The sequence below is a fragment of the Kryptolebias marmoratus genome, linkage group LG13 (assembly GCF_001649575.2).
Source record: "Kryptolebias marmoratus isolate JLee-2015 linkage group LG13, ASM164957v2, whole genome shotgun sequence".
Taxonomy (NCBI): domain Eukaryota; kingdom Metazoa; phylum Chordata; class Actinopteri; order Cyprinodontiformes; family Rivulidae; genus Kryptolebias; species Kryptolebias marmoratus.
In genome coordinates, this window is record NC_051442.1 from 24,891,243 (window position 1) to 24,917,076 (window position 25,834).

The window sequence follows — 25,834 nt, forward strand, 5'->3', positions numbered from 1 at the left end:
TAGCTGTTACCATTTTGTCAAAGCACCACTCTTATTTGTCTAATGTGAATTAATTAGCAGCACACAGTCCCGTTTAACAGGAAAACTAATCAAGGTCAGGCACAGTGAGGTCAAAGACTAATTAGAAGAAATGAATGCTGAATGATGTGTCTTTAACGTTCACTTTATATTTCTGTTTGTTTTATATGGAATATAAGTGAGAAAGGGTATTTGATATTTCTCTATGAATGATTTGACATCTAATATGTTAATTTCTCTTATCAAAAGATGATCTTTGTTTAAAACTCTGTGATGAAAGGTGGAGGGCAATATGCCATCCTGTAAAGAACGATAGGCTTTTCTAGAATTTGTAGAATCAACATTTTAAATTCTGTTTTTAATCACAAACAAAGGTTGTTGTTGGTGGTTTTGTCTTCAGCACCATTACCATCAGTACAGATTTGGTGCCATCTGCTGGACAAACTGCACTACTGCATGTTAAAATGAAGTCTTAAAGGTAAAGTCTGATGGAACAGACTTAGTCTTACTCTCATCTAACTGCAGCTTCTGGTGCAAAGTGGTAATTTAAAAAAGAAATTAGGTTGGATCAAATGGAAACATTGTATCACTGAATAATATAAAAATTTCTAATTGTACGCTTTTTGACTAAGAATGTTTAAACTGTTACCACAGCAGATCAAACTGAATGTATATGTGTTTCAGTTTCATTTCTATACTGGAGCTGAAATGTCCAGTGGCCTCTGGTAAGCCACTGAGCACGAATTAAGAACATTAAATTTAAAAGCATACACTTCATACAAGTTTAAGATATATTCATAGCCTTCACGTCACATTTATGCTTTCTTAGGCGTCTGTGAGCAAGAATCGTATCAATTCTTTAGTTCAACAAATTGTATTGAACAAGTTGAGCATCGTGTGATGGCCTGAATTACAGATTATTCAATATGCATAAACATTTAGAGAGATTAAAAAGTCCTTTTACTCATCTTTGTTTAATTGAGAAAAAATAAAGTCCTCACCCTTTGTGCACCACAGTAGACAAATAACTTTACCTGTACTTAAGTAAAATTTCTCAGGAACTGTACTTTTACTTTAGTATCCGTTTCACCTCCAGCTACTTTAGTTTACTGTAACTTTCTGGTTCAAACCAACATGAGGTTGTACCAGTGTAACCTTTGGAATCATTAGTTCATATTTTTCAGAAAAGCATAAAGCTTTAGTTATCTGATGTGTATTTTAAGGTTCCAGTTAGCTTTTATTCTTCACATTTCTAAACAAATGTTGTCACTTGAACACGAAGTGCTGAAAGGAAGGACTAAAATGAGGGTTTGAAGATTTATTGTCAAATCTCATATCAAATACAGCAAACATACCAAGATCTTAGCTCTGCAGACATGTTCCCTGATGAGTCACAAGATGCATTTAATATGATCCCCATTTTACTTGGTTTAAATTACACTCTTAAGTTTTTTGTAAGAGGGCTTCTTCCTTAGGGAACATCCCAGGAGGTTTAGTCCACCTCCTCGATGGTGGGTCCAGAGGATCCACCACCAGGGGCAGCACCACCAGCACCAGGGAAGCCACCAGGCATGCCTTCTGGCATCCCACCGGCACTCTGGTACAGCTTGGTGATGATGGGGTTACACACCTTCTCCAGTTCCTTCTGCTGATGCTCGTACTCATCCTTCTCAGCAGTCTTAAACAAATACAAACATTTGTTAGTTTACTGTAGTCTGGGGAACCAATTTTAAAACACTACACATTACTTACCTGGTTTTTGTCCAGCCAGCCAATGATTTCGTTACATTTGTCTGAGATCTTCTGCTTATCATCATCACTGATCTTTCCAGCAAGCTTCTCGTCTTCCACAGTGGACTTCATGTTAAAGGCATACGACTCCAGCCCGTTCTTTGCAGACACTTTGTCACGTTGGACATCATCCTCTGCCTTGTACTTCTCAGCTTCCTGAACCATGCGTTCAATGTCCTCCTTGCTAAGGCGACCTGGGAGCAAAACAAGTTTGAAACGGGTCACGAAAGGAGGCAGATCTTTGGAACGGTGCTCAAAATCAGACCCAAAACTTACCCTTGTCATTAGTAATTGTGATCTTGTTTTCCTTGCCCGTGCTCTTGTCAACAGCAGACACATTCATGATGCCGTTAGCATCAATGTCAAATGTCACCTCGATCTGGGGAACGCCACGGGGAGCAGGAGGAATCCCAGTCAGTTCAAACTTGCCCAGCAGATTGTTGTCTTTTGTCATGGCACGTTCACCCTCGTAAACCTGTAAGAAGAGCGCACAGTGACTACTACTGACAGAGCTGCCTTGCTTAGCCAGCAAGGTAGGATCCATTTCACTGGACTGCAACTCCTGGCAACCAAGAGTCATTTCAGGAGGGTTCTCCAGCAGGTGTTATGTGCACAGCTTGCATAATAGTTCTGCTAGCTGTGCACACACACACACACACAAAAACGGCAAGTTGCAAAAGTTTAACTAAACAAAAATACTGCAAAACAGACTCCACCTTAAACATTACATCCAAAGATTTATCACTCAGTGAGATCGTGTCAGAAACTACAAGGAATAAGAGAACTGTAAGAGGTTAGGACAATGACAGTACACACCTGGATGAGCACACCAGGCTGGTTGTCAGAGTAAGTAGTGAAGGTCTGGGTCTGCTTGGTAGGAATGGTAGTGTTTCGTTTAATCAGGACTGTCATGACCCCTCCAGCAGTCTCAATGCCCAAAGACAGAGGTGTGACATCAAGCAGCAGCAAGTCCTGCACATTCTCAGATTTGTCACCTGACAGAATGGCAGCTTGGACAGCTGGGAAGGAAACAGACCAAAAGTCAAAATTAGACCCGAAAGGACTTTTCAGTAACTACAAATGCAATTAAAGTATTTTTAGTGTTAAATCTTTTGGCCTTCACCTGCTCCGTACGCCACAGCTTCATCTGGATTGATGCTCTTATTCAGCTCCTTTCCATTAAAGAAGTCCTGGAGAAGTTTCTGGATTTTTGGAATACGGGTGGAGCCACCAACCAGGACAATGTCATGAATCTGGCCTTTGTCCATTTTGGCGTCACGAAGGGATTTTTCAACAGGGTCCAGGGTACCACGGAAGAGGTCAGCGTTGAGCTCCTCAAATCGAGCCCTGGTGATGGAAGTGTAGAAGTCTACTCCCTCATAGAGAGAGTCGATTTCAATGCTGGCCTGGGTGCTGGAAGACAGGGTGCGCTTTGCCCTTTCACAAGCAGTGCGCAGACGACGAACGGCCCTCTTGTTGTCACTGATGTCCTTCTTGTACTTGCGTTTGAACTCTGCAATGAAGTGGTTAACCATGCGGTTGTCAAAGTCCTCTCCACCAAGATGAGTATCACCAGCAGTGGACTTTACTTCAAAGATCCCATCTTCAATGGTCAAGATGGACACATCAAAAGTGCCACCACCAAGATCAAAGATGAGAACATTTCGTTCTGAGCCAACCTGAAATTAAAACCAAGGATTTTAGTTTCGTCCTGTAAACTGGTCACACTTAGAAAAAGCTGTTCCTAACCACTGACCTTCTTGTCCAAGCCATAAGCAATAGCAGCTGCAGTTGGTTCATTGATGATACGGAGAACATTGAGGCCAGAAATGGTCCCAGCATCCTTTGTGGCCTGACGCTGAGAGTCGTTGAAGTAGGCAGGTACTGTGATTACAGCATTGTTGACAGTCTGAAATGGTATAAAAAAAAAAAAATATATATATATATATATATATATATATATATATATATATACATATATACACACACACATTTTGTAGACAGACACTTTTTAGCCATTACAAAGTCTTGGAAATAGAAAGCTTACTTTTCCGAGATAGGCTTCAGCAATTTCTTTCATCTTAGTCAGCACCATGGAAGAGATCTCCTCTGGGTAGAAGGTCTTAGATTCACCTTTGTATTCAACTTGAACCTTCGGGCGACTGCTGTCATTGATGACATTAAAAGGCCAGTGCTTCATATCTGACTGAACAACGGGATCATCAAACCTGCGACCGATCAGTCGTTTGGCATCTGTAAGATAAAGGAGAAACTACGTTTTAGAAAAGCTCTGTCAATCTTTACCAGACAGAACTCATTACAATACTGAAGCCTCCGTACCAAAGACTGTGTTGGTGGGGTTCATGGCAACCTGGTTTTTGGCTGCATCACCAATAAGCCTCTCTGTATCTGTGAAGGCCACGTAGCTGGGTGTGGTTCTGTTGCCCTGGTCATTAGCAATGATTTCAACCTTGCCATGCTGAAACACTCCAACACAGGAATAGGTGGTGCCTAGATCAATTCCAACTGCTGGTCCCTTGGACATGGTTTCCTATAAAATAAAAATAAAAAAAAAGAGTGGGGACACATTTGTTAAACGCAACATCGCAGAAAAAAATCCAACATTTTATAAACCTTCCAAGTACATTTAGGCAGCAACTAGTCAAACAAGCCATTTCAAGCATGAGCAGTTTAGTTCTTTATGCAAAAAGAAAACAAAAACACCGGAATAGAGGAATGAATGCAAATAGTTTACCAGCAGGAGTGCCTCTGTAATGTTTTACAAGTCATGTTTGCCTTAGTTTTGCCATGATTAAATGTCCTGCAATCTTCTGGTGCTCCCACTTGGTGGCACTGTTGCATCAATTCTGTAGCAGCAAATTAGCTTTTCACCCCTGCATTTACAGACTGTTCCATGACACAACCACTTACAGGGTGCAATTACATAACGAACAACGCAAACCTCCACCTTGGCCATAGGGTCATTTACAAAGGGGGAAAATATAAACTCCGATCAGCAAAATTAAATCATTTGTTCTTTGACAGCCTCAACATTTCCTGAAAAGGTCTTTAAAACCCTTCTGCAGTATTAGGGGTTTCATAATTACTAATACTGTAACTCGTTTAAACAGGCATAGCTTTAATTTTTTCCCCCTACAGCTACAAAATCTTAAAATGACTTCTTCACCTCTGCTGATCAACCAACGCCATATTCCATAAACTTTTATTCTTTAAAAGCTCTAAGAGTTGTCAGGGAGGGTTTCTAACACCGGTAGTTTCCTGGGGATAGTAATCCGTGGCAGGCTACAGTCGAAATGCACCTCCTGAAAGAACATGGCGTCTTTTGTGGCCACGTGACACAAAAGGCTCATCATGGCGTTAGATTTACCAAGCCGCTTTAGTTTAAAAAAAGAAATAAAAACTATACATATATGTATTCGTAACATAAAATCCACCGCCTCACCTACAATTTAAAACATTTTTAATGAATTGGGGGCGGTTTAATTCAACCGGAAGTGTGTTCATCGCAGGAAACCTGACCGCCACCGTTCTAGAACATTCTCGAAGGTCTGAGAATCCCCACACCCCACCGAGCTGTTAACCGTCACAGAATGATGCTAACGTACGCTGAGAAGCTAACTGTTCACGATTAAACACGAACCAACTATAACTTCTCAACAAGATCAGGAATTTATGCTCAAATCCATTTCTTACCGCGCTGCTATTAAAACGAGCAAGACGCTCAACGATGACATTGAGAATAAGAAGTTGAACCCCTCTTACTATAAACGTATTAATAAAGGAAAAAGTCCATCAACTTACGGGTTTGAGGATGACTGAATAAGAAGAACAAAAAGGACACCCGGGACGAACAAAGAGCTCGGCTGAGACGAGGAGAGTGAAAGAACTACCGCCTGTCGGAACGGTTTATATATCGCCGGCACAGCGGCCAATCAGCGCTCAGTCTTTGGAAAACTACCAATCAGACATAACACATTTGATGACGTCATTACTGACGACACATCCTACGTTAAAAAAAACAACAACTTTATTTACAACTAAGCAATATACATCCATAGACAGTGTTGGTAATATAGTCGAGGTGAGAAAGCAACAAATACAAAAGAATTCCTGAGACAAATAAAGGTTACAAATCAAATTCACCACATAAGGCTTTAAGTTTCATAGCTTTAGAGTTAGTGCACAGTTTTAAAGAGTCCAAAAACCAGCTCAGATAGGCTCTGAAAACAGTCAGGTTGGGCTTGTGTTTAGCAAATTTGCTGTCATGTATGTGGAATTTATCCAACAGGATAAGAAAGTTAATGACATATTCTATTTCAGATATTCTAATATTAGAAACACAAAAGAAGACATGTTTAACATTCAACATAACAAGTATATCAAGTTTTCTATTGCAGAACATGTTAAAGTCACACTAAAATGTTTTACTAAAAGCGCAGTCCCAGAAAAGGTGGGGTAATTTTCAAGATGTCAAAAGGAACAAAGAGGATCAATATTTGGAATATATTTAACCAGTACTGTATTTACAGGATAATATCTGTGTAAAATTTTAAGAGACACCTCCCAGTCCTTATTTGAGACAAAGAATTTAATTGGCAACGACCACATCTGTTCCAAATCAATACCAGAATACAGATTGTTCCAAAAATAAATTGAAGCAGGTTTACTAATAGTATTCCTTTGAATTATTTCACTAATATGTTTATTTCCGGTTTAAATACTAAGGAAAGGGACTGTTTAAATGTTTAAATAACCCTGAAAATAGAGGATGTCGGACATAAGCTCTATCAGCAGCAGATATGAGGAATTTTAAACCTGCTGGGATTATTTAGGTGTTACAGGGATGTTATTTTCAGAGAGAAATTCACCATAATTTAACATTTGTCCATCCTTGTTAAACAATTGTTTTACAAATAATATGTCACAATCCACCCAGTTCTTAAGAATATTGATTTACGCTTATAGCAAATATCTTGGTTATTCCAAATAAGACAGTTATGAGGGGAAAAGTTATGTTTATAAACCAATGTTCAGCATAAAAGTAGTTGTTTATGGAAGTTAGGTAATTTTACAGGAAGGTTTTCTATTTTGTAGTTGTATCTTAAGAAAAAGTCTAGCCCCCCAAGGATTTAAATATATGTGCAGAGATCCAGAGCCACATTGAATTTGGATTTTTCAGAAATCTTTGGATCCATTTCACTTTGAAGGCAGAGTGCAGAGTATTAAAGTCCAAAACACTGAAACCACCTGAACTGAGTTTACTGATCAGAACATTTTTCCTAATAAGATGAGGCTTTTTTCCAAATAAAATCAAAAAGCATTTGATGATTTTTTTGTGCAGATGCTGTTAAGGACGTCCAGGGCTGGGCTAGCATAGACAAGACGAGAAAGACCTTCAGTTCTGACCAGTTACAGTCACGTCTCTTTGTAGCCATAAATTAAATCTCTGTTGAAAAGAGGGCAGAATTAGATCAAAGGTTTTGTTTGTTCTTGCTAGTTGATCTTTAACTATAGTGACTCCAAGGCACTTAACTACAGACTTCACAGGAATTCTCAATAAAGAGGGCTCATTACAATTTTTGATTGGAAGAAGCTCACATTTAGATAAGTTCAGTTTCAGACCAGAGGCTGCTGAGAATTTAACTAAGAGTTTAAGTGCAATATCAAGTTGAGACTTGTCTTGTAAGAACAAAGTTGTATCATCAGCTAGCTGACTCAGTAAAATAGTTTTTTTTCTGAAATTGAGGGGCCTTTTAGATCCTTATTCTTAAAAAAGGCTTGCTAAGATTTGCATAGGGAGAAGAAATAAAAAATAGTGATACAGGGCAGCCCTGAAAAATTCAAAATGGATTCATGTGCTTTTTGAAAATCTAAAAATAAAATAAAACAGTTATCAAAACCAATTCAGGATAGTCTAAGATATCAAGAACCAACCTTATGTTATCAATAATATACCTTCCAGCCATAAAGCAGTTCTGAGATTCCTCTATAATATGATTAAGGACTTTTTTAAGTTTTAATGCCAAACATATGGCTACAGTTTTATAATCAGTGTTAAGGAAAGAAATGAGATGCCGATTATCCAGAATTAATGCATCTTTCTGAGGTTTTGGGATTAGTGTAATTAAACTTTGAGCTAATGACGGAGGAAGTCTTTTGTTACTGAAGCTTTCAATGAATACATGATGTAAAAAAGGAGTGAGTTCTTCTGAGAACATCTAACACAATTCTGATGTCAGTCCATCTGTACCTGGGGATTTATTTGATTAAAGACTTGATTTCATGAGGTGTGGTTAGAGAGTCACATAACATTTTGTTTTCATCGCCAATTATTTCTGTGCCATGTAACGAGTTAAAGAAATATTCAAGTTCCTCAGGAGAAAGTCTAGATTCATACAATGATCTGTAAAAAGTGTTTGGATTGTTTACCCTCCAGATATCTATTAAGCCTCTCTCATTCATAAAGTCAACAATCAAAGAATTCATTTTTTGCGTGCTAGGCCAACAGTCAACCTCTTTATTCAGTGATGCTGAAATCACCTCCTCAAATTAAAATTAAATTCTTTAACAAGAGCATCAATACTGGAGTTTAATGTTTCAAACAGCCTGACATTTTCCTTAACATTGTCAAAGCCATAAATGACACCAGTAAGAAAAACTGAATTATCGTGTGTAATAAATAAATTTAAATTTATTTATTAAATTTATAAATTAAATTTGTGTTTCAAAGTTAATATTCCTGCTGCATGGTGACTTCTATGTGCCATCCACAAGTCTTCTCCCCACTGAGCTTTCCAAAGTTTATAGTCACTATCAAGGGAATGAGTCTCCTGAGGCAAACAAAAATTAGCACCAAAGTTCTTTGCAAATAGAAATAAAACTTTTCTCTTAGTGATATCCCTCAGTCCATGAGCATTAACTGAGAAGAACTTCAACATAAGAATTAATAAACAAGATGAATGTGAGATTTTTCCTCGAACTTAACTGAGAACAAAGTAGAACGTTTCCTTCATACCAAGTTGAGTGGGACCCGACGTTACAGTTATTCCATTTCCTTGCCGTCCACAAAAGCTCGTCCTCCTCCAAAGTAGGTGATCTTCTTATCCTTGCGGGCTCGTTGAATTAATGGCCATAGCTCCTTTTCTCATGTCTTCCACAGAAAGATCTTCTTTGAATAGGAAATTTCTTTGCTTCAAGTAGCCAGAATTCTTTGCCATTTTCCAGATCAAGTTGAGGAAACACAAACTTAGTCAATCACTTGGTATTTAACTTGGTCAGACAAGGCGGAGGCAGGAGACAGATAGTGATGGTCCTCTGACACCTGAGACTCCAACACACACTCGATAGCTCATGAAACAAACATTATGAACCACTGTGCCGAGGCATGGTTTGGTCATGTGACCCCTGACATTCAAAGAACTTGAGGAATGTCTAAACCAGTTGAGTGTTTCAGGCCTCGTATGAACAACCTGACTGGTTCAGTGTTTTTTTTGTGAACCATTTAGCACTCCTTTACCCACACATCTTTGAACTTCTTTACCAATGAACCTCAAATATACTTTGCCAAAAACCACAATAAAATGTATTTGCACCAGTCTCATGTGAAAATCACACCAGTCTGCATTAAAAGAGCACATCTCATGAATGTATCAGCCCCATTCAAATATTTTGTACCAAAAACTAAGGTGTTTATAGGGGTACAGACATGCCAAATAAGAACACTGTAACATGCAAATTGGCAGTAGTGATGAACACATCTCAATTGTACTTCATTTTATTAACCACTAGATGTCCTACTCAAGCTTTGTGTTATTGAAGCTTCGAGAAAATGGAACACTTTTTGGATCAAGTGTCAAAGCTTCAACAAGGCCTCGATCAACCATCACCAGAGGCAGAGTCAATGAGGCAAAAATGAAACATGGACATGCACTTGAACATTGGAAAACTAAGGAAAACCTGCAGTCAGTCGAGCAGGTGCAGACAATCAGCTGATCAGCTGCTGACAGCAGAGAGTTGAAACAAGGGACGTCAAGACTTGACAGCAGTTGATCAAACTTTTTGATTTGTTATTGAGCATTAGCTTGTTTGTGACTGGACTAGAATGGCAACTCAGGAAGAAGATGCTGAAGACATGGGTTTTAATGATTGGTCACAGGTTGGGAATGGGAAAGGTTTGAGAGGTACACCAAACAGTAAATAAGCTTTAGATAAAAAAGGAAAAAAGTGATAAAATAATTCAAAAATTATCCTAAAATTCCGAGATGAGGATGAAAATATACAGTTAAGTCCAATGACATATATTCTATAGATATGAGATTGAATAAGACAAAAACAAAACCCACACAATGCAATCAATAGATGGATACCTTTGGGATATACTCGTAGCAGCGGGAAAGAAGGCAATTACAAAAAAGTGAACGATACAGAAAGAAGCAACCGCTCAAGAATGGGCGCATATAGTGAGAGAAATTTACAAAATGGAAAAAATAACCTTCACAGTGTTTTTCTAGGTCAACACTAGATGAGTATATAAAATAAATAAACTTAATGCAGTGTTAAAAGATACAGGATACTCCTCTGTACCATCTATAGAACACCATGTTTCCAGAATGTTGCTGTGGAAAACACTGGAAGTTGGCCTGCCTGTGCTGCTGAGGCTGATCTGGACCATCATTGGATGGCCCACCTGCCAATCATAAATAACGGCAGCCAATCAAAGCCTCGCTGTTCTGGGACTTCCAGAGTGGCTGAACGGACAGAGGACAGAGGAGGACCGAAAGCCACATAATCAAAACTAAATGCAGAAATATATGAGTTTTCGTCAAGTAATGTTTATATTTTGCTTTTTCCTTAAACAAGCGTTTGTTCTTTTGTCATTTCCTCGTCTCCTCTTCTTCCTCTACCGTGTGCATTTCTGCCTCAATATGCAAATTAGGAGGCTGTCTTCTTGGTCCAGCTCCTCTCCTATTGGTCAATAACCAGGAAGGAGCAGGAGCCACGTGCAGATCGATTGTTCATGTCTGCGCTTTCAGCTGTTTCAGGAGAAGGAAGTGAAGTCTAGCAGAGATGTCTCAGACATTTATCACTTAGTTTATTATTTGTTTGAACTAAATTGATGGAAGCAGATTAATGAGCACATTGCATGGATCTTCTAATGAGTATCCTAATTAGTATACTTTCTTTATTTATCTACTTTATAGAAACCATGCACAAAGAAATTGTAATTTGAACAGAACTTAATAAACCACAGAAGACAAGTGAAGTAAAAAATAAAGTTTTATTTACATAACAAATAGTATTACTAGCAAAATAACATTTACTTGTAAGAATTCTAAACATGAGTAAATTTATACATTATTGATGCTGTACATTTTTCTGTGCATACCTCAGTTTTTAAAATAAAAAGCAGAACACTAGCTAAAGGCAAAGAAGAAAAACAAGCTAACAGGTAAATACTCTCTCTGAAGGATTAAACTCTGCAGATCTGACCCACATTTATATTGTTATTAATTCACAATAAGGTCAGGATCAGCCCGGCCAGCAGCAGCAGGGTCAGATGTCCAGGGGGCTGTCTGGTAAAGATCAGTGTTATTATTTTATTCCAACTTTTCTTCTCTTTTATTAACATAGTTCTAATGTTAGGTTTAGACAAACCTGCTGTGACTTTAACAGAGACGTGTTTCTGGGACAGCAGAAGAAGTTAGATTGCAAAAAACATACAGGAAAAAACAGAAAAACAATTACAGTGTCAATTTTACAAAGCATTAGAAAATGTCTGACTTACAGTAAATAATGAATGAGTGTACAGTTTGTCCTGCAGACTGTGCTACAGGTGCAGCATACAGGCTCAGCCACGCTGCTAACTGTTGTTAAAGTGATGTCTCCTTTATGTCACATTTGACCGGAGTTTGGGAGGAAGACATCTGCTCCTTTGGTGCCAGTGCATTTGTGTTGACAACAGATGTTATTCCTGTTGGTTCCTCCACCACATACTGTGTGAATGCTGTGCTGAACAGGCCTGTGGAAAAGACAGAATGGTTCATGAGTCAGCATTTATTGCAGAAAGCTGTTTCTGAGCCCAGCCCCAATTTAAATCATTAAAAATGGAACCAGATTATAAAGATTTAATGATTAAAATCAGACAAACAAACTGATTTTCTTTCTTTTTGAAAATGTGGGCTTAGATGTTATTTAATGTTCTGGTTGATGAATAAGCATCATGGCATCTGAAGCTCTGATCTGAAGTTTTATTCTTGCTATAAAATACATTGCTAAAATACATTCTGAGAACGTATCAATAATAATAATGAACTGGATCGTTAATGATGTTTGTGCAGCTAATGTTTAAAATTCCAACATTTCTACTAATCTAATCTCAGAAAACCTGCCTACATTTTCATGCATGAACCGAACCAAGAACAGAAGAAATGTTAATTATGGTTACTATGGTTACCACACACCTGCTAAAAAGCCTCTTCACTTCTACTTTTGAAGAGGAACATTTCAGCTAACTAACTGAGTGTGTCGAAGCTTGGCTCTGTGACAGACCCCCTGGGTGAAGAAGGTAAAACACCTGTGCTTTGATGGATAACTTTTATATGTTCCACAAAGAGTGGTCAGAGTGAGAAGAGCTTGTTTGCAGAAGATTTGATCATTTTTTACTATTCAAAATAAAATCCACTGTCAGTTAAACATTCTGTGGAAAAATCACAGAACTTAAACTACAATTGTCAAAATAAAACATAAGATACCAAAATCAAAGTCCAACGTTTCTGTGTTTGAACGATGTTTCCACTGTGAAGTCTGTTTGAGTCGCAGGGCTCCGATCAGGGCTGGGTTTGCTCCAGCTCACTGTTATTGATCAAGCCCAACGTTTCGGTCTAATTTCAAACATACATATATGCAGGATAATGGTCTTCACTGTTCAAGGTTTTCAATAAAACAAATCCATCTGAAAGCAGCTGTACCTCTTCTCCTGTGGCCCTGGGAGTTCTTGTCCTCCTGGCTGGATTTAGATTTACTGCTCTCCTCCGACGGATCAGATTCTTCATTTTCTGTAATAATGAAAACTGTAAGATATTTTTCAACATGAATAGAAAGCATATAGAAATGTGAGAAGAATGTGTTAGTGGATATAAGAATCCAAAATAAAAGCAGAATTTTGCTGACTCAACTTTCTGCACACTTGCTCTATTGTTGTCATCGTTTACTACTTTTATCTATCGGATAACTTTTTTGTTTGTTTGTTTGTTTTTAGATATCATTTTGTTATTGTCTAGCTTTTCTCTACTGTTTTGCTTCTTTTAGCTTTAAGATACAGTCAGGGGAACTTACAGGATGTTGGATATGATCATTTTAGCTACTGTTGTGCAGAATTTAGTTTCTGCATTAACTTTGAAATAAATTGTCACATCTTTTCTAATGTTAGCATCTGTTTCCCTGCTTTTATCTCCTGTTTAAACTAACTTTCAACTATGAGTTGAAAGTTAGTTTATTGTCTATGGGTTTATTTCATTTTAGCAGTTCTGCTGCTTTGAGCTTTTTTGCTCATTTTAGCCTCTGTTGTGTTTGTTTTAACAGTTCTAGCATTTATTCAGGACTCAGGATCACTGAAGTTGATGTGTGTAAAGAGCAGCTTTAATCTGAGTGTGTTTGCACAAAGGAAATGCTTGCCTCTCTTCCAGGCCAGGTGTGCCCTCCTCAGCTTAATGGCAAAGAAAATCACCACCACCAGAAGCCCAAAGATAAGTGATGTCACCAGGAGGACCAGTAAATGGGAATTTCTTTCAGCACCTATTTGTTGATCTAAGCCAGAGATCTCTAAAGACAAACAGAACAGCACACTTTACTCACACTTTCAAAAGCTGCAGCAGATTTGACTTCTGTATATTTTTATAATATTTTAAGACCATGCCTATTAAAACTGAAGTGTTTACCTGTTAGGTTTCTCCCCGTAGTGTTATAGAAGGTAATATCCTGTGTTGTCTCATCTGTAAGAAAATGCAGGTAGAAAACTATGACTCAGACAGCAGACTCTTCCTTTTAACTGTGAGGGATCAGTTTTTACTCACATTCAGACATAATGATAACCATTTTACTGAGAGCATCACAGTATCTGTAAAATTTACTGGTTGAATCCAAAACTTAATCAGCTGTAGAAGTAGAGCCAGGGATTATTTGCTGAAAGCTTCATTAAAATCCAACCAGTGGTTCATGTGATATTTTGCTAACATTCAAACAGGGTTGACTCCAAAAGTTAATGCGGAAGTTTGAAGCAAGAATCTTTCACAATGAGCAGCACTTGGACTACGTGTTATAAATGATTCTCAGATACTAACATGACACGTTTTAGCAAAACATCTGTAGAATTGACTGTTATAGCCAATTCTTTTGTTTTTTATGGCTGTGGTGGCCATCTTGAATTGAATTGTGTTCAGTTGTAGAGGAATATCTAAAACCCGTCCAGTGGTTGATGAGATATTTAACTAAAAAACAATATTTCCACTGCAGAGAACACTTTTCTGAGAAATCTGTAAGAACTGCACAGAACCACCACTAGGTGGCAGTAGACGCATATTTAAAAAAATGGTTTTCCACATTAAATAATTTGTTATTGGTGTAAAATGGCTGCCATACCTGTAGTATTTGTTGTCTGATGGATGCTTTCTTTGTTCCAAGTTGAATTTAGTAAACCTGAATATTACAGAAAACAAGAAACAATAACAAGCGATAAAGCAAAATGACTGCATATTTTTAAAAGAAGAAAACCGAAATGTTTAAACATATTGGCAGTATGCAACAATAAATACATTTTATGCATTAAAATAAAAATGATTTGTTGCTGTTAAATTATTGGTGTTAAACGGATGAAATCAGAAGATGCTAACAGATATTTTTACAGATTCAAGTTCAAATGTTTGATGATAAATCAGGTTAGATTAAATCTACACCGAGGTAATATTTCCACCTTCACGCTGTGACAATTCATGACACAGTTTCACTCTGAGCATGTCTAGAACCGGATCTTGTGGCATCAGAACCACGACTGAGGTTTAGTTACAGTCTGCATCATGAAACCCAGGTTTGTTATATATGTTACACTCTTATTCTACTGGGTCCCAATTAAAAGATGAACTAAAAGAGCTTAGCCATAATTTATGATTTATTCTTAATCATTATTTACTGTGAAAATGTTTTATTTTTTTAAAGGGACAGAACCGTCATCTTGTCAGAGCACAGAGGCTCGGTTAATGGCTCCCCAAACAAGGGGCAGGTTCTTTAGTGTTTTTCAGGCTTATAAAACAAGTCTTTCTCAAAAAAGATGGAAAAGAACGCCACATAAATCTCTCCATGTTTGTACGACATGGTTTGTTTAGTTTGTTACATGAGTTTGTGCTGAGCAGACACCATGTTTCTGCTGATGGTGCTGAGGCTGCTGGCAGGAGGACAGTTCGGACTGATTAGATCCTCTGATGCATTCAGCAGCAGCCTCAGCTCCATCGACATGAACACGGCCTGTTCACGCTCAGCACACAGACCGTGTTCTGTTCATGCTCAGCACACAGGCCGTGTTCATGTAGTAACATGAACAGCCACAAACTAAACAGTGACATGCAAACATGTACAGGGTTTATATTAGCTAATGCAACGTTCTTTCACATCAGTATATCTTTTAAAAACAATGTTTATAAGCCTGAAAAACAATAATAAATCAAATGAATTACTGCCATTTTAAATTGGGTTGAATCCAAAACTCAATCAGCTGACCAGGTGCATCCAGATTACTTTCTAAGAGTTTCACTGAAATCTGCCAGTTGCTTCATGACATCTTTCTAATGCTACAAAACATAAACCCAGACACAAACAAAAACATTGTCACCCTTTCACCTTTGGCAGCAGGAGATAAGAAGTGCTTTGTGTCAGATCTCTACATATAGTATTTATTAGGACCGGGTTTAAAAAATGTTATGGTGGTGAATAAGCTTTAAATGAAGATAATGTCACTAACCTGTAGTGTTGGGATGTGAGTCTGTGGATGTAAGCGGGATTCCTGTTTTGTTGTCCTTGAGTTCAGTGGCGGAAAGTGTCGGATTGCTGGTAAAAGCTGTGGGCTTTGCTGAGCTGGGCCAGCTGGAAGTCAAACCGAGGTCTTCTGTGGATCCGTGAGGATCAACTGTGGCTAGCCTGGGTGGGATGGTGGAGGTGGGTTCGTGTGCTGCAACAGAAAAGATATTTATGTCATTACTGATCAGTTCAGAAAAACTTCAGTGGCATTTGAAAAATCTAAAAAATGTTTCTATCTCAGACAGGAAACCAGGTGATTTACAAGCCACAGAAAGAGGAAAGTACACGTGGCAGCTGTGAGGTGCTGTGGACAATGTGATGGTACAAATAAAACTTTCCTTGTTTTCTGATGACTCAACCAAACTATCACCTTTTATTGCAGAAGTATTTTCAAAGGAACAGGTTTTGGTTTATACCATGGCCAGCCAGAACATATTCAACACAGACACTTAAAGTAGGAGCTGACGCTGTTGAAGTGGGAATAAAATGTACTCACTCGCTGGTTCGATTTTAACAAAATGTATTAAAGTCCGCATGTGCAGTCTCGGGTGGCGAACAATGCATTTCACAGTGACTCTGTTCTTCACAGGATAAACTTGCAAGAACTCCTTGGAGATGTATTTTTTATTTACTTGGTAAAAGTTCAGACCTTGACCTGTGGATTAGAACAGTTATCATTAGCAACAGCTAATAAAAACAAACAACATTTATGTTAGTATCTTAATTTATACTCCACAGATCCACCAATATGAGCAGAGACACTTATACACATTTCTATCCACTGAATGTTAGTTTCACACTGTCTTTGATTTCTTTAAACTGTTTTTATTTATTTTTTACCAGGATGGAATGGTTATACAACTCAGAACCTCGGTGATTTCTAAAAACTGGTTTGAATTTATTGTGGAATTTTTCTAATTTCTACAGGATCAAAACAATATATAATATAACCCTCACGTCTTTTAATGAATGGTGCAGACAGTTAACCTAACAAGGCCTTATAGTTCTTGTAGTGATCATGACTGACTGCAGGTGGGTTTTTTCTTTGCTCGTATCAATACTCACAATGATGGGAAAATAAATTTAAGAAAGAGCAAAAATTGGTTCAGTTCACCAAAAGGCTCAAGTTTTGCCATGAACTGGAAACCACTGGAACCCTGTAGTGTCGGTCCACAATGAGGCCAGTTTTCTGTCATAATGAGCTGAGAGGGTGCAGACACACACTGTTAGCTGCTGCTGGGAGCATCAGGCTCGGAGTCACCTTTTCTGTTTTAATGTTTTAACTGTTTTTGTGCTGCTTCCAGGCTTGGCCAGGATTTCTTTCCTGGTTAAAGGTTTAAATATATATATTTATGTATGCTGTACAATCAGTCTATTGTGAAAAACGAATAAAATAAATTACAGACATCCTGTCCATTCATCATTCTCAAACTTCTTATTCCAACTGTACATGTACTGTATTGCATATTTATACATGTAAATAAAATAAATTACAGATGCAACCTTTCACTATTTTCTAAGGTTTTTTGATGATTTAGGAAACTTACCAAGAAATTCCGGTTCATGATCCAATTCCCAGGAGATCTGTGGGGGGGAGTTGTTCCCCTCCGCGCTGCATTTTATAACATTTTTACCATCATGTTTTGCCACCGACATTGTGGGAAAACCTTTAAATAAAGTGCAAACATTATTTCACCTCATAAAACGTGATCTGTACTGCAGGGAGACATGTTAGAGGTTTGTTATTTTACACATACCTAACACCGTCACCTCCACTATCGTTTCTATTGGATTCTGGTGGTATTGTGAGCAGGTGTAATTGCCTCCATCTTTAAAGGTGATGCTGGAAATACTGATGGAGAATTCTGACTGAGACAGTTTGATGATGCTGTACCGCTTGTCTTTTAATGCTAGAAACAAACAAAAAAGACATTAAATGCTTCAGGTTCACATGCCTGCTTGAAGAAATAAGCTGATCTTTTCGTTGTGATGTTGTGTGAAGTAGTTCTCAGTCTCAGTTGTGACATCAGCCATAGAGCATGGATTAGGAAGAAAAGGGCAGAAGTCTTCATCCAGGCTAGCCAAATGAGGGCAAGGTTTTTACTGTTTTTCAGGAATGGCATGAAATTTACATTAAAAGTCCACCTCGAGCGTATTACTCTCCACACGTGCATTGGACATCCCACGCACGCACAAGTCAGTAACTATGAGCTCTACTCTACTGCAGGGCACAAAATCAACAGGCAAACATGAGTCTGCTCGCTCGTGGGTCTACTCCTGTGCTCGGCTGAACCTTTGGGTCCCCCCACCACTACACGTGGAGAAAAACAGCACAGAAATATTAACCTGCATATGATTGGCCACCTTTCCGCTATCCCCGCCCCGTGACCCTTGTTGGTGCTGGCTTCCACAGCTAACTCATCTCTGTGTGGAGCTAACACAGCTGAGTTGGAGTTTGGGGAGTAAATGTTTCTGAATTCAGCACAGAAACATGCATGTTTCGACTGAGCTGTGTTAGCTCCACACAGAGGTGAGTTAGCTGTGGAAGCCAGCACGGGGCGGGGAGAGCAGAAAGGTGGCCAACGTAATACACGCTCATGGTGGACTGTTGGTGTAAATTTGACGCCATATTCATGCATATACAACAACTCTTTCTCAAAAACGGCACACCAGTGTGAAAGAAAGCTACAATAAGTAACATCAAACCTCTACACTTTTGCTTGACACCATTTGTTTAGTTTGCTGCTGTTTCCTCAACCAGACAACATGGACATGTGTGCTAAGGCTGCTGAGTGTGTCAGTCTGGTAGGAGCTGAATAAACCTTTGGACTGAACAGACTGATGCATCCAGCCTCAGTACACATACATTTGTGTAACAACATGGTTGTTCATTGGTTGACATAACAGCAAGCAAACTAAACAAATGGTGTCAAGCAAAAGTGTAAATCTTTAATGTTACTTTTTGCTTTCGTTCACACTGGCCTGTTTGTTTCTGAGAGAATTGGTTTAAAAGACAGACCAATTATGTAAACGAGTCCTCATTGGCTAACCATTAACCTAGTCTGCCGTCTTTCATGATTCTCTGTGCTCTGTGACTAATGCCATGGCTAATGAGGTACTAACTTCTGAAAGTAGACAACAGAACATCTCTTCAGAAATGACCAGACTACCCCTTTAGGGTAGAATCTTACTGCTGCAGACTAGTTGGCAAATGACATTCGCAAGATAGTCTCCAAAATGTTTTGAAACGTTTGCTGTGGTTCTCAGTTTCCTTGTGTCACAGCCCTGTTGCTCTCATTTTCAGCATATTCAAAAACATTGTGCAACAAAATTATTTTAAAATAGTTGCAGAGTTATTGTTATTAAAAACTGCTCCAAATATACCTGTCCTTATTTTTAAAGTGTACTTCAGCAGATTAAATCCTAACCTTGGGGCAGCTGCCAAGGTGGGCACAGTGTGGGTGGAGGCAGGCAACAAAATCATGTGCACAGCCTAGAATAATTTTACAAGCAGTGCACACAAAAAGAACCCATCATTTTCACAAGTTGGCAATGCAAAAGGTGGCTGTGTGGCTCGCTGGTTGCTTGGTCACAAACGCTTCAAATTTAGTAGAGACTGCAACAGAAAATGTACCTATTTTCTTGTCTTTTTGATTTGCCAGCTTTTCTCAAACAGTGAGTCCAGTGAGACACTTTTACTGACCGTGTTCTGCAGCTATTAGTAATGCATAAGACATGCCATATTTACCTTTATTTTTATTGAAGAACATAATCTGTCCCTCTGGGTTTTTCCATTCTACATGGGTCTGGTGAGGATTGGTAACAGAGCAGTTTAAGATCACCGTTTCACCTTTCATCACAGTCACACGCTGCCGCATGCCAAGGGAAACTGCAATTAAATAAAGAGGACATTTTACTTACAAACTTGAAAAATATGTTAACAGTAAATGTATCATTCTAGTTTGAAGTTCAGCTGAATGGAAGCTTGTTTCCTTGCCCTCCCTCTCACTTCACGCTGAGCTGACCAGTGTGAAACCGTTGACTCATCTTTGGCCTTACATGTCTTCTTCCTGTTCGACTGTTAGAGGGTGTGTGACATTTAAAAACTTGTGCTGGAGCTCCAACAGAAGCAGCCCCCGTTAAACATAGCATGGGTTTCTACTGTGACAGGAAATAGTGTGGTCTCTGCTTTCACGCTAAAAGAGAAAGTAAGTGGGGTGTCAGAGAAAATATAGTTGTCTGTAGGCTGCTAACGGGGGCTTCGGTGCTTTTTCTTTCCTGTGGGGGGACAATGACAAGGTGTTTGGAAAACAAATATGTGGGGGCCCAATGACACCACCAGAGTAGGTTTAGGAGGTCGTCAAGAATTCTCACAGATCAGCCTTTCCATTTGTTAGGTTTAGCACAGAGATGTAGAGAAAACAGTAAGATAATTCTGACTGAAGAGAAATCTGCTGTTTGATAAATGTTCCAGTCTTCAGCAGTGTGTTACACTAAGTGTTACAGGAAGTGAAAGATATTCACTGGGTTGGCAGAGAAAAACAACTTTGTATTAAGGAAGTTTAATCATCTTGTCATTAAAAATGTTCTCTAACAATGTATTACAGTAACTTATACATTCTGAAACAATTAACTATATTAACTATATTTACATTTGGTTCACTGAAATTCATTAAGATCTCTTCAGATCCTTCAAAAACTGTCTCCTGATGCTTTCTTGTGTATTTATGTGCCCCTTTTATCTCATTATGTCATTTGTAACCCTTCCTGTCTCCACGTGTCCTTTTCTGTCACTTTATGTCTCTTCATTTGTCCTTTTGTGTCTTCTTCTTCTGTGTCCTTTATCTGTCTCTTTATGCTTTTTCATTCTTTCAGTTTTCTGTTCTTCTGCTCTTTATGTTTCTTCTTTTTCCTTAAATACTTCAGCTAACATTATTCAACTCATTTTCACCTTTTTCAGCAAAGTTATTTAGCACTAAAATTTTTCATAAAATTTCCCCAGAAAGACCGATACAACATGATAGGAAGTATGATAATACACAAAACCAGCCTTAGTTGTGAGATACTTTACTTTAATGAAATGATACGTTTAATGTGTGTACTTATACTAAAACACCAGAAGTACAATCAGATGTTTAGACACAGTGATTTGAAATGTTTTCTACAAACTTAACTGTCGGCACAGTGTATTGAAAAATACATTATTTATTATTTTTACAGTAAATACTAAATTAAGTTTTCAACACATGAATAAATACATGTTGTTTGTTTTCATGTAAATATGTTAAAGTAAGAACATAATCTTCAACTGCATAAAGTAGCAAAAAGACAAACCCAGCTACTGTCCAAATGAACTGTACTAATTAACTGTAATGACACATGGAGATATGATCATCCAAAACAAAGATGAGATGAACTAACACTTTATAACACTTATAAAACAGACAAAAATCTCAATTTAAAACTATGAACTCAAACAGATGAACAATTCCTTCAATAAAAATAAGATAAAAACTGAAACCATCTGATTTGTCAGAAGGATCAGAAGTTTTTTAATATCTTACCACATACTGTAACAAAAAAACAACATTATATACTTTTCACAACATACTCTGGCAGAGGAAAAAGTATTAAAAATGAAGGACTCACCTGGTATGAGCAGCAAGAAGACAATGAACTGCAGCTGTATTTCCATTTCGATCACTGCCTTTCACACTTTAACTCTATGTTTCTTCCTCATCACTTGTTTTATTTGTACTTCGAAGGGGGAACTTCCGTGACATCACACTACTGTGGTTTCCCCAGACTTTCAGATTCTAACAGTTCTCATGTGAAACCTACGGTCAGTGTAGATGTCAGTAGTTGAGAATAAACACATAATGTGATTACATTACAAACTGACCATGAATTACAAATCGGTCAAAACAAAGGTGTTATCATCTACACCGATTACTTTCTACTCTTCTACTGACTTCTACCATGTCCAATCCAAACAGAAACAACCTAAAATGTGTTTCAGAATCAAAGACGGAGTTAACATACTAAATGTCCATTCAGTGTTTCACAAAGGTTGGAATATTAAACAGACACATTAACAGATGCACATCCACCTACTGTGGAAAGCTGACAGAGAAATATGAGAGCAGACTTCAAAGTTTTCTGCTGAGAAACACCTCCTGCATCACCCCACCTCAGGAAGGTAACTATAATTATAGACATATCCTTCCTTGAAAGAATGGATGTCGCCCGCCACCTTTCATACCAGGGTTTTGTACTAAGACCATCTCAAGTTGAGAAATGGCAGAGCTGTAGGACTTATGTAAAACTGAGTTAAAGACATTTTTTGTTTTCTAACATAGTTAGTTGTCGGGGCCATCTTAAACTGGATTGACTCCATAAGTTAAGCAGTTGTAGATGTATATCCAATGATTACTTTCTGAAGGTCTATTAAAATTTGTTCAGTAGTTCAGGAGACATTTTAGTAATAGGCAGATACACAAACACAAAAACATTATCATCCACCTTTGCCTTTTGGGTTGCAAGGTAACAGTTTGAGCAGGCAGGCCCAGATATCTCTTTCCACAGGTGTACCCAGACCAGCTGAGAGACATAATCTCTTCAGCATGTCCTGGGTCTTCCCCAGGGTCTCCTCCCAGATGGACAACACCTCCCCTTAGAAAAATGCCTGGGGGCATCCTTACCAGATGCTCAATCCACCTCAACTGGTGCCTCTTGATGTGGAGGAGCTGTGCCTCTAATCTGAGTCTCTCCCACATGACTGAACTTCTCACCCTATCTCTAAGGGAGAGCTCGCCAAACTCCTCCCACTTGGTCGGAAAGAGGGAGTGACTAGTGATGCATTGGTGCCATGTTCACTTGTGGACAACCTGATGTTTGAACCCAATCACACCCTCCAGGTTACACTGTCATTACCCACATAGGCACTAACATCCAGGGCCGGTTCTAGTCATGGTTACATGGGGGGGGCAGGTGGAAAAGTGAAGGGGGCATCTTCATCTGTACATGTTATATGCTTCGATGTAGGGCTGAGAGATGTATGGAGTATACACGATCTTGAGTTTCTCAATTTATAATGGGTATAATGGTTCTATCGCAAGTTACCATTGACTAATATTGTCGTTCAAATAATAAGCTTTTGACATCTAATTCACTGGGAGTGTTGTTTATCTGACAGGCTACAAATGCATCACTAGTCACTCCCTCTTTCCTACCTGGACATTTTCTGCCAGTCACATTGCGCGTATTAAAACATGGTGACAGCGGGAGTTTCAGGTGAGCAAGTGAATGAGATGCAATTGAAGAGGAACCAGATTAATTAGGGATTTCAGCTTTTTTTTGTTATATTAACTATTTATATTTCTTTGAGTGAATAAAATCAAAAATGAAAAAAAAAGACATAAATTAAACTCCGTCCAACTCCACAAACATGGATTACGCTTCGTCAGGCCTCTACCCTAACATCTGCCCAGCTTGGGTGTCCCACCTGAAGCAAAGCTCCTGCTGGTCCCTGAGGCACGCAACCCCACCGACCACATTAAGGTGGCAATCCCTCAGGGGGGAAACAGAAAGTAATAACAAATAATAAGAAAGAAAATGAAGATATTCTTCATCCAAGATTGAACAATCAACATAACATTTGTCTTATTGGATGGCAATTATGCATCTTAAGCTTTTTTGAACCTAATAACAATAACCACACAGAAGTTAAAGTAATGAAAGAACACAACAATAAAAAAAACTCCAAAAATGTTCTCAGACAGAATCAGAAACACATTATAGATAAACAACACGTTTTTTTGTTCTTTTCTTGTTTTTTGGGGGGTGGGATGAATGTTTTTTCTTTTGGTTAGAAATTCAAATATCGTCTTTCTTGCCAGTGCAGTCTACTTTCTACTCACTGCCATCTACAACATCAGTCTTCTGTTTTGCTGTGCAAAAACTCTCACAAATCCATCCATGTCCAGGTTAGTAATGGTCTTCTCGAGGGCCAAGATCACCAAATTCCTTTTTCTCTGATGTAACATAGTGCGACGGTAAGGGGTTAGGATCCGGGACAATGTAGAGACGGAACTCTCACATGATGCTGAAGAGACACCAGTTATCTGGGCTGTTACATACAATTTATGCAAATCTGGAAAGGCCTCCTTGTACTCCTGTAAGTGTTTACGCACAGTGGACAGATTTTTTTCATTGGGACATTTCTTCAGCAACATCTGTTTTGCCACAAGAATTTCATTTTTGAGATTCTCATTATCTGTCACAAAGCCAGCCAGTGCAGCCAGTGGTTCCAGCAGGGTTAAGTCTAGAAATGTACTAGATTTGGGTGCAAGGCTGGATATGGCTTTCATTAGATCAACATTTTCCCATGAAAATCTATTTTCTATTTCTGAAATAGCCCTGTCAAGGATGCTGAGGTGAGACCTTGTCAGAGACTGATGAGGGGAAATGCTTGGGTCATCAGAGTCTGTATGGCCCACAGTTGAAAGCACAACTGTCATGCTCGACGGAGACGGAGGCAAACCCAGAAAGCAGACTCATTACCCAGAACTAAAGAAAAACTGATTTATTTAAACGAAAACAAAAAGCTGACGGGGCAGCAGAACAAGAACAAAACCAAAACCAGAGACACGGGAGAACACAGGACTAGCATGGAAGAAACAATGATCCGACAGCGTGATGGGGGAATTAACAAGGTATAAAAGCACAGAGGATGATGAGGTAAGTGGGAACAGGTGAATGATAATAATAGCTGACAGGTGGAGATGGGCGTGGCAAGTAAACAGATAAGTGAATGACTGAGGAGGCATGAGTGATGACAGGAAACAAACACAGACACGAGGCAGAAGGAACTCAAACCAAACTAACAAGATAACAGAATAAAAATAAATAACACCAACGGAAACAAAAACAACAAACTAAAAAAAAAAAAAAAAACAAATCCCGACAGTACCCCCCTCTTAAGGGACGTCCCTAAACCAAAACAAAACCTAGCACGGGAGGGTGGTGGGGGGTAAAAAGAAAAACACAGGATGGTGGGCAAAAAACTAAAAAACAAGCGAAGAGTACTTAACAAAAACCGACCAGAAAGACTGGGGAAAATACACAAAAACTACACAAAAAATAAACCACCGTAACGGGAGAAGTTCCGTCGGGTGGCCCGGGTGCCGTCCTCGGCGGAGCCAGAGTTCAGGAGGACGGCCCAGACACCGTCCTCCGTGGAGCAAAAGTTCTGGAGGGCGGCCTGGGCGCCGTCCACGGCGGAACAGACGAGAGCCCGGCTGACGTGGACCAAGCAAGCGAGAGCCAAGCAGGCGTGGACCCCTCGACTTAGCGGAGCTGAGCGAGATGCCGGCCCACGGCGTGATGGAACGGAGTGAGGCGTCCATCCTGGCCCTCGGCGGAGCAGAGCAGAGCGAGGCGTCCATCCGGACCCTCGACGGAGCGGAGCGGAGCGAGACGTTCATCCGGACCCTCGACAGAGCAGAACGGAGCGAGAGGTCCATCCGGACCCTCGACGGAGCAGAGCGGAGCGAGGCGTCCCCCTGGACCCTTGGCATGGCAGAGCGGAGGAAGGCGTCCCCCTGGACCCTCGGTGTGGCAGAGCGGAGCGAGGCATCCATCCAGACCCTCGGCGGAGCGGAGCAGAGCGAGGCGCCCATCCGGACCCTCAGCGAGACAAAGCGGAGACGTCGTCGTCGTCAACGCCGATCCCTTCCGAGACACGGGATTGTGAGGCGTCGTTGTCACAGCAAACCCCCATGGAGACACAGGACAGTAGAGCGTCATCACGGCCGACCCCCACGGAGATGTTGGCAGGTGGGACGTCGTCTCGTCCGACCTCCACTGAGATGTTGGCAGGTGGGACGTTGTCTCGGCCGACCCCCACTGAGATGTTGGCAGGTGGGACGTTGTCTCGGCC

At 39.5% G+C, this 25,834-nt stretch overlaps 2 protein-coding genes across 2 annotated transcripts; both read right to left on the reverse strand.

Annotated features, from left to right (window-relative positions):
* Positions 1-1,321: 1,321 nt before the first annotated feature.
* Positions 1,322-5,776, reverse strand: hspa8 (heat shock protein 8). The gene is made up of 9 exons (XM_017438950.3): positions 5,632-5,776; positions 4,150-4,360; positions 3,857-4,062; positions 3,566-3,718; positions 2,933-3,488; positions 2,626-2,828; positions 2,086-2,284; positions 1,771-2,003; positions 1,322-1,696 (listed from the first exon to the last, which is right to left on the reverse strand). Exons 2-9 carry the CDS (start codon positions 4,352-4,354, stop codon positions 1,511-1,513), a joined length of 1,941 nt encoding a protein of 646 aa, XP_017294439.1. The 5' UTR covers positions 4,355-4,360; positions 5,632-5,776; the 3' UTR covers positions 1,322-1,510.
* A 5,312-nt stretch (positions 5,777-11,088) lies between these two features.
* On the reverse strand, positions 11,089-21,630 carry LOC108249513 (cytotoxic and regulatory T cell molecule). The gene is made up of 11 exons (XM_017438948.3): positions 21,544-21,630; positions 19,643-19,783; positions 17,652-17,804; positions 17,442-17,561; positions 16,391-16,549; positions 15,839-16,045; positions 14,467-14,523; positions 13,767-13,820; positions 13,504-13,650; positions 12,798-12,884; positions 11,089-11,848 (listed from the first exon to the last, which is right to left on the reverse strand). Exons 1-11 carry the CDS (start codon positions 21,587-21,589, stop codon positions 11,700-11,702), a joined length of 1,320 nt encoding a protein of 439 aa, XP_017294437.1. The 5' UTR covers positions 21,590-21,630; the 3' UTR covers positions 11,089-11,699.
* Positions 21,631-25,834: the final 4,204 nt, after the last annotated feature.

Bases quoted from the DNA above. Each gene is read 5' to 3' on its own strand.
- hspa8 (XM_017438950.3), bottom strand. From the start codon at position 4,354: ATGTCCAAGGGACCAGCAGTTGGAATTGATCTAGGCACCACCTATTCC. The intron at 3,489-3,565 runs GTCAGTGGTTAG...TTTTAATTTCAG, and splicing joins CTTATGGCTTGGACAAGAAG to GTTGGCTCAGAACGAAATGT. The intron at 2,829-2,932 runs GTGAAGGCCAAA...TTTCCTTCCCAG, and splicing joins AGCTGTGGCGTACGGAGCAG to CTGTCCAAGCTGCCATTCTG.
- LOC108249513 (XM_017438948.3), bottom strand. From the start codon at position 21,589: ATGGAAATACAGCTGCAGTTCATTGTCTTCTTGCTGCTCATACCAG. The intron at 16,550-17,441 runs GTAAGTTTCCTA...TCTAATCCACAG, and splicing joins TCATGAACCGGAATTTCTTG to GTCAAGGTCTGAACTTTTAC. The intron at 13,651-13,766 runs GTAAACACTTCA...GTTTGTCTTTAG, and splicing joins TACGGGGAGAAACCTAACAG to AGATCTCTGGCTTAGATCAA.